This window comes from Dictyostelium discoideum (genome assembly GCF_000004695.1).
Source record: "Dictyostelium discoideum AX4 chromosome 1 chromosome, whole genome shotgun sequence".
In the NCBI taxonomy this organism is placed as follows: domain Eukaryota; phylum Evosea; class Eumycetozoa; order Dictyosteliales; family Dictyosteliaceae; genus Dictyostelium; species Dictyostelium discoideum.
This window is the reverse complement of record NC_007087.3, coordinates 4,062,920-4,089,387: the sequence shown is the minus strand read 5'-3', so window position 1 is coordinate 4,089,387 and position 26,468 is coordinate 4,062,920. Positions and strand designations below refer to the sequence as shown.

The window sequence follows — 26,468 nt, the reverse complement described above, 5'->3', positions numbered from 1 at the left end:
TTTCAACATATTTGTTTTTTTTATTTATAAACAAACAAATAGGACATTGTTTTTTTATTAATTAATTAATTAATTTTTTTTCACTTAAAAAACATGTCTGAAGAATTAGCAAGATCAAAACAATATGGATATAAAGAAGTAAGTATTTATTTTTTTTATTTTTTTTTTTAACTCTCAACTTATAAATTTTAATTTTAATTATTTTTATTTTTATTTTTATTCTTTATTTTTTTTTAGAATTCAAATTTAGTATTTTATTCAGAAAGAAATAGAAGTGAATTAAAAGAACCAAAGGGTGAACCAGAAACATTATGGGGTAGATTAAGAGGTGAAATGGGAGATAGAGTTAACTACTCAAAACCTTTGGAATTATTAGAAAAGATGCAAAATTTAAAGAGAAAAACCATTGAAAAGGAAGGTGGTGATGTAAATTCATCCAATGATACCTATTCAACCACTAAAAAAGTAAAGAATCAAAATCCATTGGAAAAGAAATCAACCAATAGAAAATCCAATGGTAATAATAATAATGAAAAACCAATTGATATTTTATCAGCAACTGAATCATTTCAAGGATTATATAAACCAAAAACCAAAGAAACTCGTATAACCTATGAAACATTATTAACATTTATTCAACGTTATGTTGGTGATCAACCAACTGAAGTCGTTAAAGGCGCATTGGATGAAATTTTATCAATCTTAAAGGACGATACAATTCGTGCACCTGAAAAGAAAATTGAAATTTCAAAATTATTAAAAGGTTTAAATGATGTATCATTTGCTGAATTAACTCAACTTGGTAAACAAATTACAGATTTCAAAGATAGCGAATTAGCAAAACAACAACAACAACAGCAACAACAACAATCAATGGATTCTTTAGATGATGAGCAAGGTGTTGCTGTCATTATTGATGAAGAAGAGGAAGAAGAGAATTTAAGTGATTTTGAAATTAGAGATGATGATGATGATGATGATGATGTTGATAATAATGAAGTTGATGATAATAATAATAATGATAGTGAAGCTCAAGATTCTGAAATTCAAACTAAAGATGAAAATAATAATGATGATGATGAAAATCAAAAAATTAAAGAGAATAATAATAATAATAATAAATCACAAAAACCAGATACAAAAAATACAAAAGATGATAAAAATAATAATAGTAAATTAATTAGTCCAAATGAAATCGATTCATTTTGGATTCAAAGAAAAATTAGTGAATTTGAAAGAGATCATGATTTATCAAAACAATTAGCAGAGAAAACTTTAAATATTTTACGTCAACCAAATGTTAGAAGATGTGAACAACAATTAGTTGACCTTTTTACAATTGATAAATTAGATTTTTTAAAATTAATTATAAATAATAAACAAACTAGTAAGTATTTTTTTTCAAATTGATTTTATTAAAATTTATTAATTTTTTTTTACTAACATTTTTTTTTTTTTTAGTTTTATATTGTACATTATTAGCAAAAGCAGAGAACGATCAAGAAAGAAAAAAAATTGAAGATGAAATGTCAAGTAATCCAGTAACATTAAGTATATTGAATAGATTAAAGGGTAATGAAGTTACAGCAGCAACAACAGAAAAAACAATAGAAAAAACAGAATCAAATAAAAAAGATGTTGAAATGAAACAACAACAACAACAACAACAAGATGAAATTAAAAAACCAAAAAAATTATTAAATTTAGAAGAATTATCATTTCAACAAGGTAGTCATTTAATGACAAATAAAGAATTTAAATTTCCAAAAGGTAGTAAACGTGAACAATATAAAGGATTTGAAGAGATTCATGTACCAGCAAGAGCAAATCCACCATTTAATCCAAATGAACGTTTGATATCGATTGAGGAGTTACCAGAATGGTCAAGATTACCATTTGAAGAGTCTGGTGTAAAGAGTTTAAATAGAGTTCAAAGTAAATTATTTGATTGTGCATTCAAGACTGATAATAATTTATTGTTGAGTGCACCAACGTCGAGTGGTAAGACTAATGTTGCAATGTTAACTATTCTACATGAAATTGGAAAGAATCGTGATAGAGATAGTGGTAAGATCAGATTGGATGCCTTTAAGATTGTTTACATTGCACCAATGAAATCACTCGTACAGGAGATGGTGGGTAATTTCAGTAAACGTTTGAAATCCTATGGCATCGTAGTGAATGAGCTCACTGGTGATCAATCATTAACTAATAAACAAATCTCAGAGACTCAAATCATTGTGACAACACCAGAGAAATGGGATATTATCACTAGAAAGTCAGGTGACCGTGCATACACTCAATTGGTGAAGTTAATCATTATCGATGAGATTCATTTACTTCATGATGAAAGAGGACCTGTGTTGGAGTGCATCGTTGCAAGAACATTGCGTATGATTGAATCAACTCAACAAATGGTACGTTTGGTTGGTTTATCAGCTACATTACCAAACTATGAAGATGTTGCAACCTTTTTACGTGTTGAACCCGATGGTGTGTTCTACTTTGACTCATCCTATAGACCAATACCATTGGAGCAACAATACATTGGTATCTCTGATAGAGGTATTAAACAATTACAACGTTGCAATGACATTACATTCACAAAAGTATCAGAAAGAGTTGGTGATCATCAAATATTAATTTTCGTTCATTCTCGTCGTGAAACTGCAAAGACAGGTAAGGATTTACGTGATCGTGCCGTCGAAGATCAATCGATAGATAGATATATTAGAGATCCAGCATCTAGAGAGATCTTGAGAGCAACAGCATCAAAACAAATTCAAAATGCAGAGTTAAAAGATCTTTTACCCTATGGTATTGGTATACATCATGCTGGTCTATCAAGATCCGATCGTTCATTGGTTGAAGATCTTTTCGGGGATAATAGAATTCAAGTACTCATTTCAACTGCTACTTTAGCATGGGGTGTAAATTTACCAGCACATACTGTAATCATCAAAGGTACACAAATTTATAATCCAGAGAAAGGTTGGTGTGAATTATCACCATTGGATGTAACTCAAATGTTGGGTAGAGCAGGTCGTCCACCTTTTGATAAAGAAGGTGAGGGTATAATTATCACTAGTCAACATGAACTTCAATTCTATCTCTCTTTGTTAAATACTCAACTCTCAATCGAGAGTCAATTCATTAGTAGAATAGCCGATAATTTAAATGCAGAGATTGTATTGGGTTCAATTCAAACCGTACGTGATGCTGTAAATTGGTTAGGCTATACTTATCTTTACATTTGTATGATTAGAAATCCACCACTTTACGAGATATCCTATGATGACTTTGAAAAGGACCCATTGTTGGAACAACGTCGTCTAGATTTAGTTCATTCAGCTGCAACTATTTTAGAAAAGAATTCCCTCATAAAGTATGATAGAAAATCAGGTAAATTACAATCGACAGAATTGGGTAAAGTCGCATCACATTATTATATCACCAATTCATCAATGTCAATCTATCAAGAACATTTGAAACCTTCAATGTCTGATATCGAATTACTTCGTGTTTTCTCACTCTCTTCAGAATTTAAAAATGTCGTTGTTAGAGAGGGTGAAAAATTCGAATTAGAGAAATTACTAGAACGTGTACCAATTCCAATCAAAGAGAATATAGAAGAACCTTCCTCAAAGATCAATGTTTTATTACAAACCTATATTAGTAATTTGAAATTGGATGGTTTTGCATTGGTGGTCGATATGTTTTATATTGCACAATCTGCATCACGTATTACAAGAGCATTGTTTGAAATTGTTCTAAAGAAAGGTTGGGCACAATTGGCAAAGAAAATACTTAACCTTGCAAAAATGATCGATAGTAAAATGTGGTCATCACAATCACCACTACGTCAATTCCACAAGATCTCTCCAAAAGTATTGAATCAACTCGAGAGAAGAGGTATCCCAATTGAAGATCTCTACGAATATAATTCTCAACAACTTGGTAATGCAATTCAAAATCCATCCGAAGGTAAACAATTATTCGATTTAATTCATAATTTCCCAAAATTAGATTTAACTGCACATGTTCAACCAATTTTACATGGCCTTTTAAGGGTTGAATTATCAATTACTCCCGATTTTCAGTATGATGAACGTTATCATAACAATTCAATCGGTTGGTGGATTATAGTTGAGGATGTGGATGGTGAGAGAATTCTATACTTTGAGTATTTCTCATTAAAGAAAAAGATGGTCAATGGTGAGGATCAATTGGTTAGTTTCACCGTACCATTATCACAACCATTACCACCACAATATTATGTACGTGTTATTAGTGATCATTGGATTGGTGCAGAATATTCATTACCAATCAGTTTCCAACATTTAATTTTACCAGAGAAATATCCACCATGTAGACCTTTGTTAGATCTTCAACCATTACCAATTCAAGTTTTAAAAGATCCAAAAGCTGAATCAATCTTTAAGCCAACTTTCTCCATTTTCAATGCAATTCAAACTCAAGTCTTCAATTGTATGTATCAATCCAATGATAATGCATTCATTTCTGCACCAACCAATAGTGGTAAAACCGTTTGTGCAGAGATTGCTTTGATTAGATGTTTCAAACAAAATCCAAAAGCAAAGGTTGTTTATTTAGCACCAATGCAAGATTTAGCTTCTGTTAGATTAAAGGATTGGTCAAACAAATTTGGTGTGAAATCACCATTTGGTTTGGTAGTTTCTGATTTAACTGGTGATGCAGTTACTGATAATAAAATTTTAGATCGTTCAAATATTATCGTTACAAATTGTGAGAAATGGGATATCCTCTCTAGAAAATGGAAACAACGTAAAGCTTTACAATCTATCAATCTATTGATTGTTGATGAATTACATTTAATTGGTGGTGAATATGGTCCAACAATGGAGATTGTCGTTTCAAGAATGCGTTACATTTCAACACAAACTGGTAATGCACTTCGTGTGATTGCTTTATCCTCTTCCATTGCCAACGCTAGAGATTTAGTATTATGGATTGGTGCAACACCACAAACTTGTTATAATTTCCATCCAAATGTTCGTCCAATACCAGTGGAATATCAAATTCAAGGTTTCGAATTCCCACATTTCAATGCAAGAATGTTGGCAATGACAAAACCAACAGTTTATGAAGTTGCCAAAAATAAGAATCAACAATCAATTGTATTCGTACCAACAAGAAAGTTATCAAGATCATTAGCAGCCGATATCATTGCAAATGTTAGTTCATTCGAGGATACTTTAACTAAACCATATCTAGTTTGTGAAGAACATGTATTGACACCCTATCTAGAGGATGTTGATTCATTTGCATTGAAACAATCACTTCAAATGGGTGTTGCATTCTATCATGATGGTTTAACCGAAAGAGAAAGACGTGTAGTTGAAATTCTATTTAGATCTGGTTCAATAAGAGTATTGATTGCAACTCATTCAGTCGCATGGTTATTAGATAATGTTTTTGCACAATTGGTAGTTATTATGGGTACACAATTATATCAAGGCAAAGACATTAGATACATTGATTATCCAATCAATGATATCCTACAAATGATTGGTCGTGCTGGCAAACAAGAGGGTGGTGGTGTCATTAGTAATAAAGTTGCCAAAGTTTTATTACTATGTCATGCACCAAAGAAAGAGTATTACAAAATGTTTTTAAATGAACCATTACCAGTTGAATCACATTTAGATCATTGTTTACATGATCAATTCAATTCAGAGATTGTAACTAAAACCATCACAAAGAAACAAGATGCTTTGGATTACCTAACTTGGACTTTCTTATATCGTCGTTTAAATCAAAACCCAAATTATTACAATCTATCCGGTGTATCACATTTACATCTATCTGAACATCTTTCAGAATTGGTTGAAAATACATTGGTGGAGTTAGAACAATCAAATTGTATCACCATTCAAGACGATCAAGATAAAGTTTCCCCATTGAATTTAGGTATCATTGCAAGTTATTACTATCTTAAATATCAAACTATCGAATTGTTTGGTTCATCATTAAAGTCAACCACTCGTCGTAGAGGTATCATGGATATTATTTCAAATGCACCAGAGTTTAACTCTTTACCAATTCGTCATCGTGAGGATCAAATTTTGATGAAACTAGCTTCACATTTACCTCAAAAGATTGATAAGCCAAACTATCAAGAGATTTCAACCAAAGTTAATGTACTTCTTCAATGTCATTTCAGTAGAGAATCAATCTCTGCTGACCTTTATCAAGATCAGAAATTCATATTAGAGAATGCAACTCGTTTACTTCAAGCGATTGTGGATGTTATCTCAAGTAATAGTTGGTTACAACCTGCAATTGCTGCTATGGAATTATCTCAAATGATCACTCAAGCAATGTGGGATAGTGATAGTGTTTTCAAACAATTACCACATATGAATAAACGTCGTATCGATGCAATCACATCTCAAGGTATTGAAAGTGTTTTCGATTTAATGTCATTGGATGACAATAGTCGTATACAGTTATTAGATCTCTCACAACAAGAATCAAATGATCTCGTTCAATCCTTTATGAAATATCCTGATATCGATATCTCCTATCAAGTTCAAGATGAAGATGATTTACATGCTGACTCAATTATGACGGTTGAAATGGTTATCGAAAGAGATTTAGGTGATGATGAAGAAAACCCAATCGAAATCAATGATTCAATCAATGTTGTCTCTGCTCCTTACTATCCAAAAGAAAAGATTTGTGGTTGGTGGGCTTTAATTGGTGATTCAAAGAATAATCATTTATTAGCAATCAAAAGAATCACTTTCCTAAAGAAAACAAAGGTTAAATTTGAATTCCCAACTCCTGCTGTTGGTAAACATCAATTATCACTTTATCTTTTCTCTGATTCTTATAATGGTTGTGATCAAGAACATGAATTAAATATTAATATTTTACCTGCTGAAATTGAAGATGAAGATGAAGATGAAGAAGAAGATAATGAAATGGATGAATAAATAAATAAAAAAATAAAAAAAATAAAAAAATAATGTTATTATTAAATAAATAAAAAAAAAAAATTAAAAATTAAAACTACAAATATTATTAATAATTTAATTTAATAGTTTGGTCATATAAAAAAAAAAAAAGTCAAGCAATTAATAATCAATTAGTACTAATAGTACCCATATATATTAATAATTTCAACAAAAAAAAAAAAAGTAAAAAAATAAAAAAAAATTAAATATATATTTAAGTCAAACATCATTATTTGAATTTTTAAAATAATTATTACAATTTTAAAAAAATATAATAATATTAATAATAATAATAATAAAAAGAAATTAATTGGAAAATTATGAATGACCACTTATATGCTTATATATTTATTCATACAATGAGTAAATATAAATTAAAATTAATGAATATACTATTTTAAAAAATTCCAATATTCTCATGTACACTTAATCATATTAATATACCTTTTTTTGTATACTAAAATATGTATATATCATTACTTCACACATTTATATTTATTTCTAAACAATGTTACCGAAAATATACAAATAACCCCCAAACCATTTTTTTTTTTATTTTTTTTTTTTTTATATCATCATGAATGAGATAACTGAGTAATCTTACAAATTACTTAAAAACACACACCACCTTTTATTAACCCACCCCCACCCATTCACCCACATTCAACAATACTTAAACCTTTTTTTTTAAAAAAGATTTAAAATAGTAATACATATATAACCACACACATATATATCTTATTTTTTTATTTATTTTATAAAATTATTTATTTTTTATTTATTTTTTAAATTATTTTTCTTTATAATATCACTCACTACATGACACAATAAAATTCCCACACATTCACACACTTACAAACAATAATTTTATACCTGGACACAAGCTAAAAAGAAAATAATTTGAATATGTTCATTCGATGTGAGTGTGTATATTTATTTTTGTGTGTCAATATTTTAAACAAAGAGAAATATCTTTTTTTATCTCTCATAATCTATATAAAATTGATAAAAAAGGGGTATCGGATGTGTATTAGAGGTATTTACTTGGATTTGAATGAAAAATATTTTTTATTTTTGTGTGTGGGGTGTGTGAATAATTTTTCCGAAAATTACCAAACCATTTACCATTTTTTACACCACCATTATTATTTCCTTTGAAAATTTGAAAGATAAATATGAAAAATCATCATTTTTTTATTTAGATTTATTTTTATGAATTTTTAATAAAATTCCATTTTTTAAATGTATAAATATATGTGGTTATATGTTGGTATGTGTTTGAATCAAATGCAAATAATCATAATTACTATTTTTTATGATATTTTAATTTAATATTACTCTCTCCACTCTATATTATTTTTTACTTAACAACTAAAATAACCTACCCTTTGGAATAATCTAGTGTTGAATATATGAAGAATTTGAACTATGGGTAAGAACACAAATCAATTATTGTTTTAAAATAAATTTTTTATTTTATATTATTAATTATTTTATTTTTTTTTATTTTATTTTTTTCTTAAAACAAAAAAAAAAAAAAAAAGATTTAAAAAAAAAAAAAAAGTTAATTTTATTAATTCGTTCTTTTTTTAAAATAAAAATCAAAAAATCAATTTAACAATTTAAAATTTTTTTACTTTTTTCTATTTTTAAAATATATCTAAAAATCATTGTTTTTGTTTTTTTTTTTTATTTTATTTCAAAAATTAAAAATTTAAAAAAAAAATAATTTAAATTATTTATTGGATATTAGTAATTTTGTTCTATTTTTTAAGTTTTTCGTATATTTATTTATTTATTTATAATTGTATTGTTTTTTTTGTACTTTATAAAATAAATAAAATAAAATAAAATAAAATAAAATAAAATAAAATAAAAATTAAAGATTGCAATTTTAAAAAAAAAATAATAATAATAATATTAATTATAATTATAATAATAATAATAATAATAATAATAATAATAATAATAATAATAATAATAATAATAATAATAATTATAATAAAAAATAAAACTAATAAAAATAAATTATGAAAACAATTATATTTTTATTAATTATTTTAATAATTAATATTAACTATACCAAATTTGGGGTCAATGGTAAATGTTATCCAATTAAAGGGGTTAGTCCGAATGTTATAATTGAATGTGGTAAAGATCAAATTATATCATTTCACTCGTTAAGTAATCAATTATTAAGATATGAATTAATTGAAGATCAAGGTGAACACTTTTTTTATCCAAGAAAATATCAACATAAACTTCATGATCAATCATTTAATGGTGGTCCATTAATTACATTTGACCAAGAGATTGATTCAATTGAAAAAATTCCAAATTCAGGTGGAGATGTACAATTTCGTGGTCAATTCTTTTTTGATGGTAAAAGAGTGTTAAAACCTGTTCAAATTTATATATTTTCAAAAGATCTTGATCAAGTAATTTATAATAAAGTTGTTAAAGTTCAACATATAAAAAAATCAACTTTTTTATTAAATTTTCCAAAAGGATGTGGCAGTGACATTAGTATAATTAATCCATATAATAATAAAATTCTTTATAAAACAAGTTATATAAATCCATGCACAAAAGATATAACACCTATCAAATCAAATCAAACCTCACCATCAATTTCAAGTTAAAATTAATTTGGTAAAAAAAAAATTATTGTTCATTAAATTATTAAAAATAAAACATTTATATTTTAAATTCTTTGTGATTAATTAATTAATTATTTATATTTTTTTTTTTTTTTTTTTTTTTTTTTAAAATTGTTTTTTTTTTTTTTTTTTTTTTTTTTTTTTTATTTTCATTTTCAATTCCAAAAAAAAAAACACACATCAAATTTATATTTATTATTATCAAAGATGGATAATGGTAATCAAAATGAAAGTTTTCAATCAAAATTAGAAAAATTAATGGCGAGTGAAAGTCATAAAAAAGTTACAGTTGAACCAATTAATATTGATTCCTTTTTGGATGAAAACTTTTACAATGAATCATTTTTAGAGAATTGTAATCAATTAAAGCAAAAACTGTTAAATGAAAAATCAATTATTATAAAATTAGTAAGTATTACCTTAACAATTAATTTATTTTAATCTTTTATTTACATTTCATAATTCATCCCTCCCCCACCCACGCATTATTTTTACTTTTTTTTATTTTTTATTAATTCTTCTTTTAATAACACACAAACACAAATAAATACAACATACTTACATACACTCATACATACACACATTCATAATACATACATTCATACATACATTAATCTTAAAATGATATGATCCCTCCAAATTACTTACATTTATTTTAAAAAACTATTATATATATAAAAAGTTAGATGAATTAAATGATAAATCATCGATTAATATTTTATTTGACGATGGTAAAAAGGGATTGGATCAATTAAAGGAGATATCAGAAAAGAGAAAAGAGATTTCATTAGAACTTGGTAAACAAACTAAACTTACATCAATTGACAATCTTTCAAAATATACAAATTTAATAAATCAATTAACAAGGATAAAGAAATATTTTCAACTTTTATTAATTATACATATGTTTTAGTTTGTATTTTTTTTATTTATTATTATTATTATTATTATTATTATTATTATTATTATTATTATTATTATTATTATTATTATTATTATTATTATTATTATTATTATTATTATTATTATTATTTGATATATTAGAAGTAATGATTTTATTTTTTTATATTAAATTTATAAAATACTAATATACTTCTTTATATTTATATTTATATACTCCAAATTAAATATATAGTTCAAAGGTTAAATTATGTATTGATCAATCATTATTATCATTATCATTAAAACCATTTATAAATTTAATAGAATTACAAAATAATTTAAATTCATTAAAAGTACCAACAGGACCTAGAATAATTGATCATGAAGAGAGAATTGATCAAATATTCCCACATCTCACTAAAGTAGTGGACCATGTAGTCGGAGATACTTGTAAAGTACTTGAAACTAAAATGAGACAAGCTTTGGTTTTATCTTTAAAAGAAATTAATTGGATTAATATTTCAAACTATAATAATAATAATAATAATAATAATAATAATAATAATAATAATAATAATAATAATAATAATAATAATAATAATAATAATAATAATAATTCTAATAATAATAATAATAATAATAATAATAATAATAATAATAATAATAATAATAATGATAATAATAATAATAATAATAGCAAAAATAATAATAATAATACTACTTCTACCACTACTTCCACCACTACTTCCACTCCCGCTACTACTTCCACTTCCACTTCTAATGATAATAAATCTAACAATAATAACAATAGTAATGATGATAATAAAAAAAAGAATAATAAAAATAAGAACAATAAAAATAAAAAAAATAATAAAGACGATAATAGCAATAAAGATGATAATAATAATGAAACTAGTAATAATATTGACAATAATGATGATGAAATTAATAAAACCAACAATAATAGTGAAATTAATAAAAATAAAAATGATAACAAAGATAATATTAATAATGAAGATAAACAATTAATTGATAAAGAAAAAGAAGAAGCTAGAAATAAAATTAATATTAGAGATAGATTCATTAGTAATTTCACAAATTTAACATTATTACAACTTGCTGTACAAAAATATCAAAAGAAATTAAATGATGAATCGACCATTAAAGATAATCAAAATGTTGAAAATTATAATAATAATAATAATAATAATAATAAAAAAGAACAAATGAATGAAAGTAATAAATTATGGTCAATTAATTTAATATTACAACCATTGATTAAAGGTTTTAAATATCATTTCCAAAGTGAAAGAGTTACAAATTTCATAGAGAAACCAGAATGGGCAATTCATTATGTTAAAAAGATGATTAGAGAATATAGTAGATATTTATGTATGTTACAAGATTCATTGGAAGAGAATAAAGTTTACTATATCGATTTACATCAATGGTTTATTGCAGGTTTGGTTGAAACTGTTAAAAACAAATTCCGTGGTGAAATTAAATTATTCCTCGAGAGACCTGATCATTATAAACGTTATTTTTATCATACGATGGAGGAGATTGTTGAATTCCAAAGATTCCTACTTGAAGAATATCAATATCCAAATCCAATTGAATTTGGTAATGTCAAGGGTGGCATTGAAATGGGGCTAATCCATGATGTTGGCATCATTCCTGTACCTTTCTCAATCTTTCAAGAGAATTCCATTTTCAATCGTTGGTTAAACTTGGAGATTGAAAATTGTGATCAACGATTCCAACAAATCTATATGAACTCAAATGACCGTTTCCAATTATACTATCGTGATGAATTCCCTGACTTGGATCAATTACGTCCTACCAAGTCTGCTTATGAATTGATTAGTGTTTTATCGTCACTAACTGAACGTTATCAACTTTTAACCGATGTTTCCTATCAATTCGAATTCTTTATTCAAATTCAAATCAATCTATTACTTTGTTATAAAAATGAATTAAAATCAATCATCTCTTTATTAAACATTAATGATGATGATAATCTTCATGATTTATGTTTTATTTTCAATAGTTTAAACTATTGTATTAAAGTTTTAAAAGAATGGGATGATCAATTAGTAAGTTTATAAAATTTAAATAATAATAATAATAATAATAATAATAATATTAACTTTTTTTTTTTTTTTTATATTTTTTAAAATACAATTGTAAACTAATTTAATTTTCTTTTCTTTTTTTAATTTTAGATTTTCATTGAAATCTATGAATATATGAATAGTGAAAATGTTAAACAACAAGATGAATATTCACTTTCAAATAGTGTTGCAACAAAAGGTGATGAAGATTATTCTGCTTTCTCTGTAATGATTTCAGATTATAAAACTTTAATTAAATCTTTAAAAAAGAAAATTATTAAAGGTTTATTCATAAGTTTTGCAACTAAAATTAATAATTATTTGAAAAAAGGAACATTCTCAATAAATACTAATAATAATAGTAGTAATAATAGTAGTGGTAGTAGTAATAGTAGTGGTGGTGGTGGTTTAATTAGTAGCAGTATTAGTGGTATTACCTCAAAGAATATATTTAGCTTTAGTAATTTAAAACAAAAATCAAAACAATTAATTGATTCATCTCAACAACAACAACCACAACCTCAACAATCTCAATCTAACCAATCCCAAGATAAAGAAATTAACAATGAACAACAAATAAAAGGAGATGAACAACAACAAAAACAACAACAACAACAACAAGATAGTGAAAATTATACTCAATATGATGTTTCAAATGAAATTTCTAATGGACTTTCAATATTAAGATATCAACTTGGTATAATTTATAGATCATTAACACCAACTAAGCTAGCATCTATTTGGAAAAAATTATTATTGAAAATTGATAAATATCTATTCAACCTTTTATTAAACTATCAACCAAAATTCACTGAAAATGATGGTAAACAATTCTCTAAAGATATTAAAACTTGTTTGTTAATATTCAATACTTTTTCGAATACTCCTGAAAATTATTTAAAAAGGTAAATATTTTTTTTTTTTTTTTTTTTTTTCATCTTAAATATATATAAATAGATACTAATATTATTTTTAAAATTAAATCAGAGTTTTGGAATCAACAATTTTATTAAGAATGAGTAATCAAGATTTAACAACTTTTAAAAATGAATTTTCAAGTAAATTAAAAGTTAATTTAGAGGATGGACTTTTACAAAAATATAAAATTCATAATTTAACTACTGATCAAATCTCTAAAATAATAAATCTTAGAATTTAAATTTTCTATTTTTTTTTTTTTTTTTTCTAAACACTTTTTTTTTTTTTTTTTCTTATTTTTGTTGGAATTGCGAAATTAAAAAAAAAAGGTGAAGTTTTTTCGTATTTTTTTTTTTATTTTTTTTTTCATTTCGCAATTCCAACAAAAAAAAGATAAATTAATTGAAAATGGGTATTTTTGATTTATGTAAAGTAGGTTTCACTCATGTTAAAGGTATCATTGCAAAACCATGGGCACAAATTCAAAAGAGAACTAGAGAAGAATTTGCAAAAAGAATAAGAATTCAACAAGAACAAAAAGAACAACCAACCACCAAACCAACTAATATAATATTAAATGAATCATTATTAAAAAATAATAACAACCATACAACCCCATCATTGTCAGAACCAATTGAAACCACTCCCACTACCACCACAAATATTGATACTCCAATCACAACACCTGTTACAAACAATAATAAAAACAATAAAATTTATATAGATTTAGTCAATATTAAAGGAATTGGTCCAAAGACCATTAAAGAGCTTAATGGATTTGGTATAACAACTTCAGAACAATTATCACAATTATCTGATGAAGAATGTGATAAATTTAAATCAAAAATTAAAAAGATTTATTCTTTTAGAAGTGCTTCACAAGCATTAGTACAAAATTAAATTAAAAAGAAATAAAAGAAAACGATATAATTTAATTAAAAAAAAAAAAGTAATTTTATTTATACAAAAGATGGTATTATCAAGTAATTTTTTTTTTTCTTTAAACATTTTTGTAAAAAGAAGATTTTTAAAAAAAAAAAATTTTAATCGTTTTTTTTTTTTGTTTTGTTTTCTTTTTTTTTATCATTATATACACATATTATACACGCCATATATATTATATAGTGTACATAATCAATGAGTATATATTATAATTATGGTTGATTTTTTTTTTGATTTTTTTTTTGTAATGTTAAAGTTTAACATTAACAATTCGTCGAGATTCTTGAAGAAGATGAAAGAAGAAGAAGAGGAAACTGTATTATTGTTATTATTATTATTATTATTATTTAAATTATTAATTTGTTTTTGCTCTATTATATTGAAGATGAGATTTCATTAAATGACCAGCAGATAATGCAGACATTAAACTTAATTCACCAGCCATAACGGCAGAAGCAATAGTTTTAGCTAATTGATCAGCATTTGCACCCGGTTTACTTGATGAAGAACCTTTAACACCAATGATATCTAAACAAGCAGATTGGGCAGGTAATGAAGTACCACCACCAACTGTACCAACTTCAATTGAAGGCATAGTGACAGTGATATAAAGATCTTGACCATCGTTACAAGCCTCCATTTGGGTGATACAATTTGAAGATTCAACATTTTGAGCACAATCTTGACCAGTTGCTAAAAAGATAGCAGTGACGATATTTGAAGCGTGAGCATTGAAACCACCAATTGAACCAGCCATAGCTGAACCAATTAAATTTTTGGCGATATTTAAATCTACCAATGCTTGAACGTTTGTTTTTAAAACTCTTTGAACGACATCACCAGTGATCATGGCCTCACAAACTACGCTTCTACCACGACCTTCGGTCCAATTGATTGAGGAAGGTTTCTTATCGGTGCACATGTTACCACTAATACTTAAGAGTGTCATATCATCGAAAATGATCTTTAAATGTTCCAATACGGCCTCAACACCCTTGGAAACCATATTCATACCCATGGCATCACCAGTGTCACATTTGAAACGAATATATACTGAACGACCAGCAATTGTGCATTTAATAGCGGAAAGACGTGCAAAACGTGAAGTTGAATCGAAAACAGCCTTTAAAGCTTGATAGTTATCAGTATCATTGATCCAAGATACAAATTCTGATGCTTTAACGATATCACTAAATCTAACGACAGGTGCACGAGTCATACCACGTGATGTGATTGTACATTTTGCACCACCACTCTCAGTGATTGCTTTACAACCACGATGAGTTGAGGCAACTAAACATCCTTCAGTTGTTGCCATTGGAATTGTAACCAATTGTCCATTCAATTGAATTGGGCCAGCGGTACCAACAGGTATTGGTACGTAACCGATAACATTCTCACAACATTGTCCTTGAACCTTTGCAAAATCAAAACCTTCATGTGGAATTGGTTCAATCTTTTTCGATAATTGTTTCTCTAACAACATTCTTCTAATCTCTACTGCACGTGAACAATCACCTAATTCATTTTCTAATCTATATGCCAATACTTCACCTTTTTCTAATTTAATTAAAATTTCTTCATTACTTAATTCTTTAATTGGTATTTTTTTATTAGTTTTTGTTGGTTGATTTGTAATATCTGGTGTTTGTTGTTGTTGTTGTTGTTGTTGTTGTTGTTGTTCTTGTTCTTTTCCACTATTTATATTATTATCGTTTTGTGGTTGCTGTATATAATCTTGTGATGGTTGTTGTTTTTGTTGCTGTTGTTGATTATGTTGAGGTATATAAGGTAAAGGTTTTTCATATTGTACTGCCTCTTCTCCAGTAACAATAACGTTATTACTGAGAATTGGTACTAAAAAATTTGATCTTCTTATATTAAATCCCTAAAAAAAAAAAAAAAAAATATGTAAAGTCAAGATTAATTAATCGATTTATTAATTATTTGTTTTTTTTTGATTGTTATCATTATTATTATTATTATTATTAAACTTACCCATTTAAAAAAAGGAAATAATTCTCTTACAGACATTACTTTAGCGAATACTTTTGGTATAAGGATTAAAATATATATAATCCAAAATAACTCTTTAGTTTCTAAATTTGGTGGAGCGAATAGCATTTTTTTTATTATTATTATTATTTATTATTATTATTATTATTATTATTATTTTTAATGGGAATACACCAAAAGTTTATTTTTATTTTTATTTTTTTTTTTTTTTTAAAAAAAAAAATAAAAATAAATATGTAAAATAAATTGTGTGATATTAAATAATAAAAAAAAAAAAAAAAAAAAAAAAAAAAAAGAAAAAAAAAATGTTTGTGTTAAAAAAGGTTAGAAATAATTTTAAATTAAAAAAATATAAATTTAATTTAAAAAAAATAAAAATTAATTTAAAAAAAAATAAAAAAATTGAGACGAGGTGAAATGTTTAACGATAAAGAAATGTTTTGTGTTTTTCAAAGTTTTGATTACCCCACACATACTCTCTCCCACCAAAAAAAAAAAAATAAAATAATAAAATAATAAAATAAAAATAAAAAAAATAAAAAAAAATAAAAAAAATGAAAAAAAATAAATAAAATTGGTATGTTTTTAGCAGGGAAACTGAAGATTTTTTTATGAATATGGGAAAATATAAAATTAAAATCTTTAAAAAATATTTTAAAAAATAAAAATTTTAAATAAAAAAAACGGTCAAAATAAGAAATAGAACAAAATATCGAAGGATCTAATTTAAATATATATATTTTTTAAACCCTTAAAAGATTATTTTTTTTTTTTTTTTAGACAAAGAAACCAAATGAAAAAAAAAAATTTTTTTGAGGAGATGAAAGAACAAAAAAAAAAAAATTTTTTTGAGGAGATGAAAGAACAAAAAAAAATAAAAAAATAATATGAACTTTTCCAAGATGAAAGAACAAATAAATAAAAACTATATGATGATCTTAATTAAATTTATTATTGGATATTTTTATAAAATAATTATAATAATTTGATATGTGATTTTTAAAAGAATTTAAATAAAAAAATAAAAATAAAAAAAAATAAAAAAATAAAAATAATAATTAAAAATAGGTAGGAGAATAAAATAAATTAAATAAAATAAAAAATTGGAAATCCGAATTAAAATTAAATTATAATATATAATAGAGTAAATGTAGATCCAATTTAGAAAAACGAAAGCAAATACTACTTCGCTTAGATCAATTTTATTATTGTTATATTATTTGGGTGTGGGAAAAAAATAAAAATAAAAAATAAATAAAAAAGTACGAAACAGGTGGAAGCAAAAGTGTGTGGGTGGTCTAGAATAAAGTTTTAAATGAAATTAAATGGCAATAATATGAATCAATTATTAAAAAAAAAAAAAAAAAAAATTGGAGATAAATAAATAAATAAAAAAAATAAAAAATAAAAAATAAAAAAAAAAGTAAATAAATAAATAAAAAATTGAATAAATAAAAAAAATTGAAATATTGGCAAATTCTTAATACAAGTTTCAATAAAAAACACACACACAAGCACACTAAAATATCTTTGTATTACATTTTAGTATTTTTGTTGGACTACTCCACATTTTTGCCACTTGTATCTATTTGTGTGAAAATGTGTGTGTGTGTCTTTATTTGAATTGTTATTTATAACAACATCTGAAAATAGGGTTTAAATCTACACAATGTCTATATGGTGGTGAAATTTATTTTTAGATTTATGATGTGCCATTTTTGACATTTATATGAGCTTCATGGTATAGTATATATATATATTTTTTTTTTTTTTTTTTTTTTTTTTTACCCCATCAGTATTTGGTATTTCCATTATTATATTTTATTTATTTTTTTTTTTTTTTTTTTTTTTATTTATTTATTTATTTTTTTTTTTTTTTTTTTTGTTTGATGGTTATAAGAAAATTATGCAAAAGTGCTCATCCTCTTTTATTTTTATTATTATTATTATAATTTTATTTCTATTTTTTTTTTTTTTTTTTTTACAAAGTTATGTATTGGTAAAGTTGTAATGTATGAGCGGTTAATTTTGCTGGATAACTTTTTTTTTTTTTATTTATTTATTATTTTTTTTTTTTATTAAAATTATTATTAATGTGACCACCAATCCATTGCTTGAAATTAATAATCCAAGCAAATATGGTATTTTTTTAATTGTAATAAATTGGTAGAAGTAAAAATTTTAATAACCCCCACTCTTGATAACTTGTATTTAATTATAAATCAATTCCAAAAAGTACAAACGGATAATTATAAAAAAAAATTTTAAATAATTTACCACCCACTTTCACAAAGATTATTACAACAACAACTACCAACAATAATAAAAGAAGAAAAAACATAAATAAAAATAAAAATAAAAAAAATAAAAATAGAATTAAAAAAAAAAAAAAATGAAATAAATAGAAAATAATAAGATAAAAATAAATAATATAAAAAAAAAAAAAAAAAAAAAAAAGTTTTAAAAATATTTATATAGAGATATCAATATCTATGATTAATAAAACCAAAATATTTATATCTATTTACAATTTACTATTATTATTATTTATTTATTTATTTTTTTTTTTTTTATTATTTTTTTTAATTTTTTTTTTTTTTTTAATTTTTTTTTTTTTTTTTGTAATGCGGCACTTCATATTATTATTTGACCGCCAACATATGTTGCGATCTGTTTGGATTGTTTATTATGATATCGTTATTTGGACATAATTTTATACAAATAAAAATATGAAAATAACAAAGTGAAAATAAATTAAATAAATTAAATTAAAAAAATAAAATAAAATAATAAAAAAAAAAAAAAAAAACACCCAAATGTGTGTGATTTTCGTATAAATTTTTTTTTGGAAAACAGACAAACCAAAAAAAGAAAAAAAATAAAAATAAAAATAAATAAATTTTTAAAAAAAGTGTTATCTTACATTACAATCTTAGTTTGACTAAAGAAAATAAATTGACTTTTTTATTTATTATTTTATTAATAAAATATGAAACTGCTTTAGTGTGTAGTTAAAATCAAACACTGTTCGTGTTGAGAATTTTAAAAAATCAAAAAAAAAAAAAAAAAAAAAAAAAAATTAAAAAAAATTAAAAAAAAAAAAAAAAAAAAAAATCAAAAAAAAATAAATAAAATAAAAAAAAAATCAAAAAAAAATAAATAAAATAAAAAAAAAATCAAAGACCCGCCACTATTAAAAAAAAAAAAAGTTCTGCAAAGACCTTTAAGTGTGAATTCAAGTAAATTACAATAAATAGAACCTGTGGTTTTTTTTTTATTTTTTTTTTTTATAATTTTTTTTTAAAAATATTATTATATTTTTATTTTTATTTTTATTTTTATTTTATTTTTTTTTTTTTGTTTTTTAATATTTTTTTTTTTTTTAATCATTTTTTTTTTACTTTTTTTTTTTACTTTTTTTTTAATTTTTTTTATTTTTTCATGAAAACTCGCTAGTTAGATCTAAATTGGATTTGAGATTTGTTAATAATAAAAAAAAAAAAAAGTTTTTTTCAAAAAAAAAAAAGAGTTTGGGTTATTTTTTATTGTTTTTTTTTTTTATTGTTTTTTTTTTTTTGTTGTTTTTTTTTTTTTATTGTTTTTTTTTTTTTTAAACAGAAAAAGAAATTAAAGAACCAAATAAAAAATGTTGAATGATTGGTACCTTTGATAAAACATCGTCATAGAACTTTTTCATCATACCGGTATTAATTTTTTGCCAAGATGCAGCACCACTTATATTGAAAAGGTCACGAGAATGTTCGTGAAATGGACCTTTTTTAACGGTGTTAATATATTTAATACAAGCAATGTAAAGATATTCTTTATAATATTGATCGACCACTTTTTCAATTGTAACACTTGCAGGTTTAATATCGAATGGATTCCCAATTAATTGCGAAGCACCCCAAATGAAAGGAATGAATTGATAATCATCTAAACTCCAAACACCATGAGTGCCAGCTGGTTCCAATCCATAAACTCTTTGTAACTTTCTAACTAAATCCAAATATGTAGTGAACACATTCAATACGATGTCTTCCTCATCTGTTGATTTTAAAAAACCAATTCTTCTCAAACAGTAAGTCCAAACAACAAAATGTAGTTCATGGCCTGTGCCATAATCTAAACGAGTTTGATTTCCCATTGCGTCCATTAAATATGATGATAATTCAATAATTGATGAATGCATTGATTGTGGTAATAAATGTTTATGTAATTCTTCAACATTGTCTAATAATTTTTGATAAAATGTACGATATGCTTTATTACCATATCTCATTGGTTGTGCTAATGGTGGTATATTATCAATATATACACTAATTTCATTTAACATTGATACTATATTTTTAATTTCCTTTTTTTTTTTTTTTTTTTTTTTTTTTTTTTTATTATTATTATTTTAATAAAATTATAAAATATTTAATTAAATAAAATTTTAAAAAATAATAATTTAATAATTACATTTGAATTTTGAGTTTTAGTTGAATTTGGTTTTGATTTAATTTTATCACTTAATGTTTGAATATATTCTAATAAATCTCTACATGCACCTGAACGTAAAAACTTTTTAATATCATCTTCATTTGTTACAACTTTTACTGGTTTTATAAATTTATGATTTTCTAAATCTTTAATTTCAACTACTCCAAAATGTTGATGTTCTGTAGCTTCAGGTTGTTGTGTTGTTGCCATTGTTTTGTAATAATTGAAAAATAAAATATAAAAAAAAAAAAATTAAAAAAAAAAAATTTGGAAAAAAAAAAAAAAAAAAAAAAATGAAAATAAATAATTTTAATTTATATTAATCTAATTTAATATATTTTATAAAGTTAAAAATCCAAAAAATTAATTGAAATAATAATAATAATAATAATAATAATAATAATAATAATAATAATAATAATAATAATAATAATAATAATAATAATAATAATAAAAATAAAGGTAAATAATTTTTTTTAAATTTTTTTTTTTTTTTTTATTACATATACATAATTAACTAATATTAATACCAAAATTATTAATATTAAAATTAATATAAATTAAATTAATATTTATCTAAAAGGGTAATATTATCACCAACAACAGCATTATTCATTGGTTGTTGACTAAAAACCATCATTTGTGGTTGTTGTTGTTGTTGTTGTGGTTGTTGTTGTGGATATGGTTGTGGAACATATAATGGAACTTGTGGTTGTTGTTGTGGTTGTAAAGAATAAGCTAATTCAATTGGATAATTAATTAAAACATCTCTTCTTTCAATTCTTTTAGCAATGTTAATATAGATACCACGTGTAATTAAACTACAATTATATTTTTCTATAACTTTTTGCATTTTGGCATCCATCTAATTATAAAATTAAATAAATAAAGTTAGAATCATTTTTATTTTTATGGGTGTGTATATTTTTTCTTTTTTTTTTTTTTTTTTTTAATAATAATAATTACTCTTTTATAAAATAAAAGTATAGCAAGTGGAATTAAAATAAGTGATAAAACGATTGAAAATGGTACAACAATAATTAAGATAACACCTATAACAATTGCTAAAATTAATTTTCTTGGATCTTGTTGGCATATATCATTAAGTTCAATTACAAGATCATTATATTCATTTGGTGTTAATATATTATTTAATTCGTTTGGGTATATTTTTGAAAAACCATTCATAAAATTGAAATGACCTTTTTCATAGGCTAATTTATATTGTTGGGTTTTTACAATTGATGGTGTATATGAATTTACATCATAATTTTGATTTAATAGTTGTTGTACTGGTGATGATGATGGTTGCTGTGGTGGTTGTTGTGGATGATATTGTTGTTGTTGTTGTTGTTGTGGTTGTTGTGGTTGTTGTTGTGGTTGTTGTTGTGGTTGGTTTATTGGAATTTGTTGATACTCTTCTGGTACACCCATCTTTTTCTTTTTTTTTTTTAAATTGTTATAAAAATTTTAATTGAGAAAAAAAAAAAAAAAAAAAAAAAAAAAAACAAAACAAAACAAAAAAATTTAATTCAAAAAAAAAAAAAATAAAATTAAAAATAAAAAATAAAAAAAATAAAAAAAAAAATAAAAATTAATTTACGTGTTTTGGTTATAAGGGCCTACCTTAAAAATTGGGTGATTTGTCTGGTCAGAAAAATGTGGAAATAAAAAAAATTTTTTTTTTTTTTTTTTTTTTTTTTTTTTTTTTTTTTTTTAAAACTAAATAAATTAAAAGAGTTAATAAAAAGATCTTTTGTGTCAAATAATTTTTTTTTTTATTTTTTTTTTTTAAATTCTTATTTTTATTTTATTTTATTTTATTTTTTAATTTATAAACCATTTTGAAAAATTTTTTAGTTAAAGAGAAATTATTAAAAAAAAAAAAAAAAAAATATTTAGATATTTTTGAAAAGAAAAAGATATTTTTATGATCAAAAAAATAAAAATAAAAAAATAATGGTTTTTTTTTATTTTTTGTTTGCTATTTTATTTTATTTTATTTTTTTTTTACCCTTTATTTTTATTTTTATTTTGTTCATATTTTTTTTTTTTAAAATAAATTCTATTTATATTTGAAATTTATCTATTTCATTTTTGATTTTTTTTTTTTAATTAAAAAAAAAAAAAAAAAGAAAAAAATGAATAAATCAATAGTTCTTTTAGTTTCAATATTTTTTATTATTATATCAATTCCATCAAACTTATCAGTGCTTTTAAAAAGTCCTGTTTATGAATGTCTTAAAGGCATTGTTACCCAATATGAAATTGATACCTTTTCAAAGGATGCTTCAGGTTTTTATAATTTTTGCAATGTTGTTCCTTTAATTGATTGTGATGATAATGGTTATCTTAATGGAACGTTGGTATTGCATTTTACTTTTGACAAGATTATTAAAAAAAAAAAAAAAAAAAAAAAAAAAAAAAAAAAAAATTAATATATCTTATTTTTTATTTTTATAGTGTGACCTTAATTGCAAGTAATAAAACACAAGGTATTTTAGACCCAACACAATTCACATGCCTTGGTAATTTCGTAACATTGTATGAATTAATATTACTTATACAAAATATGATTAGAATTTTAATTTTTAATTTTTTTTATTAAATAGAGATTTAACTGGGTTTGAAATTACAAAAACCTTTTTTCAAGCTAAACTATCTTGTATTTCAATTATTTATAGAAAAATTATAATGAATCTCCTTATAGATGAATCAGTTTTATTAACACCCATGCCGCAATATCAATCAATGTAAGATTACTTACTATTATTTTAATTATTATAATGGTTTTCTAATTTAATTTATAATTTTTTATTATTATTTTTATTTTTATTTTTTTTGAAAATAGAGAGATTATTGAAACAGATTTAGGACCAGATTTAAAATTATCATCTTTACAAGGATTGACAGCATTTAAAATATCAGGATCATCTGTTAAATTGGAAAATGATTTAATAGGACCATTAAATTCATTGGCTGTATTAGAATTAGAAATTTGTAATTTTATAGATTTTACAAATTTACCAAAATTGGTCGAATTAAATTTAACAATATCTTCATGTTTTTTAGGTAATTTTGATTTAATAAATACAATCACAAGTTTTCAACTTTTTATATCATCTGAAAATGGAATTGTAATACCATTATCAGTTGTATCACAAACTTCACCCAAATATTCATATATAACAGTAAAAGGTGATGTTGAAAGACCAACAAGTGTTATTGATTTAAGATCAATTAAAAGTCAACATACATTATCAATATTTGGAGCACATTCATTGAATATTGATGGTAGATTTCCATTTATTTATCCATCAAATGTTGAAGTTAAATTTTACAATTGTAATATATCATCAGTTCAACCATTTAGTCAATTTGGTAAGGAAAACCTCTTCATTTATAATTCAATTGGCCCTGGTCCATTAGGTGTATATAATTCAACAAATTATTTAGTTGATTTCTCAAATAATAATATTACATCAACAATTGATCCAAGTTGGTGTGGTACACAAATTTCTTTAACAAATAATCAAATGGAAGGTGAAATACCAAGTTGTTTTTCATGTTATTTTAATGCACCAGCAAGTGGATCATTTGCAGGATTCCCATCAATGTATGATAGATTCCTTGGTAATAATTTTAAAAATTTAAATAGAAATCTAAAATGTACAACATTTGCACCAAGAGTTGATGTTTATAGTGATACAAGAGGTATTTTAATCTATGGAAATGATATTGGTTATGAACCAAGCAATTGGAAAATCGAGGCAAGCTCAGGCCAACTGACAATAGTTTATGGTAAAAAATATTTAATTTATACTGTAACACCTAATATGTATGCTAATAGTGATCGAATTGATATTGAATTTTCACAACCAATTAGTCAAGTTATAACATTCCCAACACGAGATAACTATACTTTCCCAATAGTATTATCAACAATATTTCAAACACCAACAACTTTATCAATTAATGGTGAGTTCTTATCAAGTTATATGGGTTACTCATATCAATCTATTAAAGTTAATGGGGTACCATGTGATTTTGATTCAACAAGTTTTGCCCATGTAAATTGCACATTTTCAAACACCAATGATTTTGCAATTGATTTAAATGTACTCCAAATCACAGTTGGTAATTTAACAAGTAATTATTATATAAAAATTCAACCTGGTTTTTTAAATAATATTCAATGTCCAAATAATTGTAATGATACAATTGGAATTTGTAATTTGTCAACAGGAGTTTGTGAAGTACCTTATTATCAATGTTTAAATAATTGTACAAATTCTAATCAAGGTATATGTGATAGTAGTAATGGTATTTGTTCTTGTGAAATTGGTAAATGGTTTGGTAATGATTGTTCATCAGCCTACCATTATATCTCATCTTCTGATTCTACAACTATAAATGGTGGTGAAATTAGTTTATATGGATTTTTTGGTACAAAACATACTGATTTATCAGTTAAAATCGGTGATCAACCATGTTTACCAATTATATTTAATTCAAGTTCTGTAATTAAATGTAATGCACCAAAAGGTAGTGGTATTAAAAATGTAACAATAACTCAAAATGATTATACCTATGTTGGTAATAACATTTTTAAATATATAAATCCAACAATTGAATGTCCAAATAAATGCTCAAATAATGGTAATTGTAATACCACAACGGGAATTTGTAAATGTTTTTCAGGTTTTACTTTATATGATTGTAGTGCTGTAATTAATACAAATGGTGTTGGCAATGGAAATGGTAATAATAATAATAACAATAACAATGCAGGTGTTAACACAACAATTGACACAGGATCAGGCTCAACAAATATTTTAGATAATCAAACTAAATTTCAAATTTATTTTAAATCATTAAAAGAAATTGATTTTAATAATAATGTTGTGAAAGAGTATCCATTATTAAAGAATTGGTCATTTAATAATACTGAAAGTAAAGAATCAAATATTTATGAATTTAAACAATTCATTAATGGTACTTTAAATGGGTGCATTGTAAAAACTATTATTGAGGAGATTAAAGATGAGAAAGGTAAACAATTTACTTTTGCCAATACAAGTTTCATTGTAGATTCTGGTTCTATTAAATTCACAATTTCAATTACAAATTATACTTATCAAAGTACTTTAAATACACTACAATTGGATTTAATATCAGCAGTTGATCAAATTAATAAAAATGAAGATTGTAATACAAAAAATACTGAAATTGATACAACAAATATTAATGATCAATCCACTTTTAGTTATATCAAAATTTCAAAAAATAATAAAATTTTAGCTGGTAGATTTATTAATAAAGTAATCTCTGATTCAAGACCAACTTTCTTTTCAACAACTTCAAAAACTGATTCAAATTCAATTATTATTACATTAAATTTACCACATTGTATAAATGAATGTGTTGTTGATCCTGGTATGATTATTATA

The 26,468-nt window shown here is 23.6% G+C and overlaps 8 protein-coding genes across 8 annotated transcripts in view; 5 read left to right on the top strand and 3 right to left on the bottom strand.

Moving 5' to 3' along the window:
• Positions 1–93: 93 nt before the first annotated feature.
• ascc3l (DEAD/DEAH box helicase) lies at positions 94–6,980 on the top strand (the record flags this gene model as incomplete). Its single annotated transcript, XM_641401.1, has 3 exons — positions 94–138; positions 238–1,387; positions 1,462–6,980. 3 exons carry the CDS (start codon positions 94–96, stop codon positions 6,978–6,980), a joined length of 6,714 nt encoding a protein of 2,237 aa, XP_646493.1.
• Positions 6,981–9,031: 2,051 nt separating this feature from the next.
• On the top strand, positions 9,032–9,643 carry DDB_G0270710 (hypothetical protein; the record flags this gene model as incomplete). The annotated part of the gene is made up of 1 exon (XM_641400.1): positions 9,032–9,643. The coding sequence occupies one exon, from the start codon at positions 9,032–9,034 to the stop codon at positions 9,641–9,643; it is 612 nt and encodes a 203-aa protein (XP_646492.1).
• A 225-nt stretch (positions 9,644–9,868) lies between these two features.
• Positions 9,869–13,816, top strand: DDB_G0270040 (hypothetical protein; the record flags this gene model as incomplete). The annotated part of the gene is made up of 5 exons (XM_641399.1): positions 9,869–10,069; positions 10,344–10,573; positions 10,797–12,639; positions 12,769–13,562; positions 13,645–13,816. 5 exons carry the CDS (start codon positions 9,869–9,871, stop codon positions 13,814–13,816), a joined length of 3,240 nt encoding a protein of 1,079 aa, XP_646491.1.
• A 167-nt stretch (positions 13,817–13,983) lies between these two features.
• On the top strand, positions 13,984–14,475 carry DDB_G0270038 (hypothetical protein; the record flags this gene model as incomplete). The annotated part of the gene is made up of 1 exon (XM_641398.1): positions 13,984–14,475. The coding sequence occupies one exon, from the start codon at positions 13,984–13,986 to the stop codon at positions 14,473–14,475; it is 492 nt and encodes a 163-aa protein (XP_646490.1).
• A 397-nt stretch (positions 14,476–14,872) lies between these two features.
• Positions 14,873–16,641, bottom strand: hmgA (hmg CoA reductase A; the record flags this gene model as incomplete). The annotated part of the gene is made up of 2 exons (XM_641397.1): positions 14,873–16,405; positions 16,516–16,641. 2 exons carry the CDS (start codon positions 16,639–16,641, stop codon positions 14,873–14,875), a joined length of 1,659 nt encoding a protein of 552 aa, XP_646489.1.
• Positions 16,642–20,143: 3,502 nt separating this feature from the next.
• Positions 20,144–21,228, bottom strand: ppp2r4 (serine/threonine-protein phosphatase 2A regulatory subunit B'; the record flags this gene model as incomplete). Its single annotated transcript, XM_641396.1, has 2 exons — positions 20,144–20,890; positions 20,998–21,228. The coding sequence occupies 2 exons, from the start codon at positions 21,226–21,228 to the stop codon at positions 20,144–20,146; spliced, it is 978 nt and encodes a 325-aa protein (XP_646488.1).
• A 355-nt stretch (positions 21,229–21,583) lies between these two features.
• On the bottom strand, positions 21,584–22,452 carry DDB_G0270034 (hypothetical protein; the record flags this gene model as incomplete). Its single annotated transcript, XM_641395.1, has 2 exons — positions 21,584–21,883; positions 21,985–22,452. 2 exons carry the CDS (start codon positions 22,450–22,452, stop codon positions 21,584–21,586), a joined length of 768 nt encoding a protein of 255 aa, XP_646487.1.
• A 707-nt stretch (positions 22,453–23,159) lies between these two features.
• The window catches only part of DDB_G0270708 (hypothetical protein), a gene marked incomplete at both ends in the record, with an annotated part of 3,614 nt that continues 305 nt past the window's right edge, over positions 23,160–26,468 (top strand). The window contains 4 exons of the mRNA XM_641394.1: positions 23,160–23,380; positions 23,482–23,562; positions 23,631–23,771; positions 23,870–26,454. Of these exons, the coding sequence (XP_646486.1) occupies positions 23,160–23,380; positions 23,482–23,562; positions 23,631–23,771; positions 23,870–26,454 (3,028 nt within the window). The remainder of the gene's footprint in view (positions 23,381–23,481; positions 23,563–23,630; positions 23,772–23,869; positions 26,455–26,468) is intronic.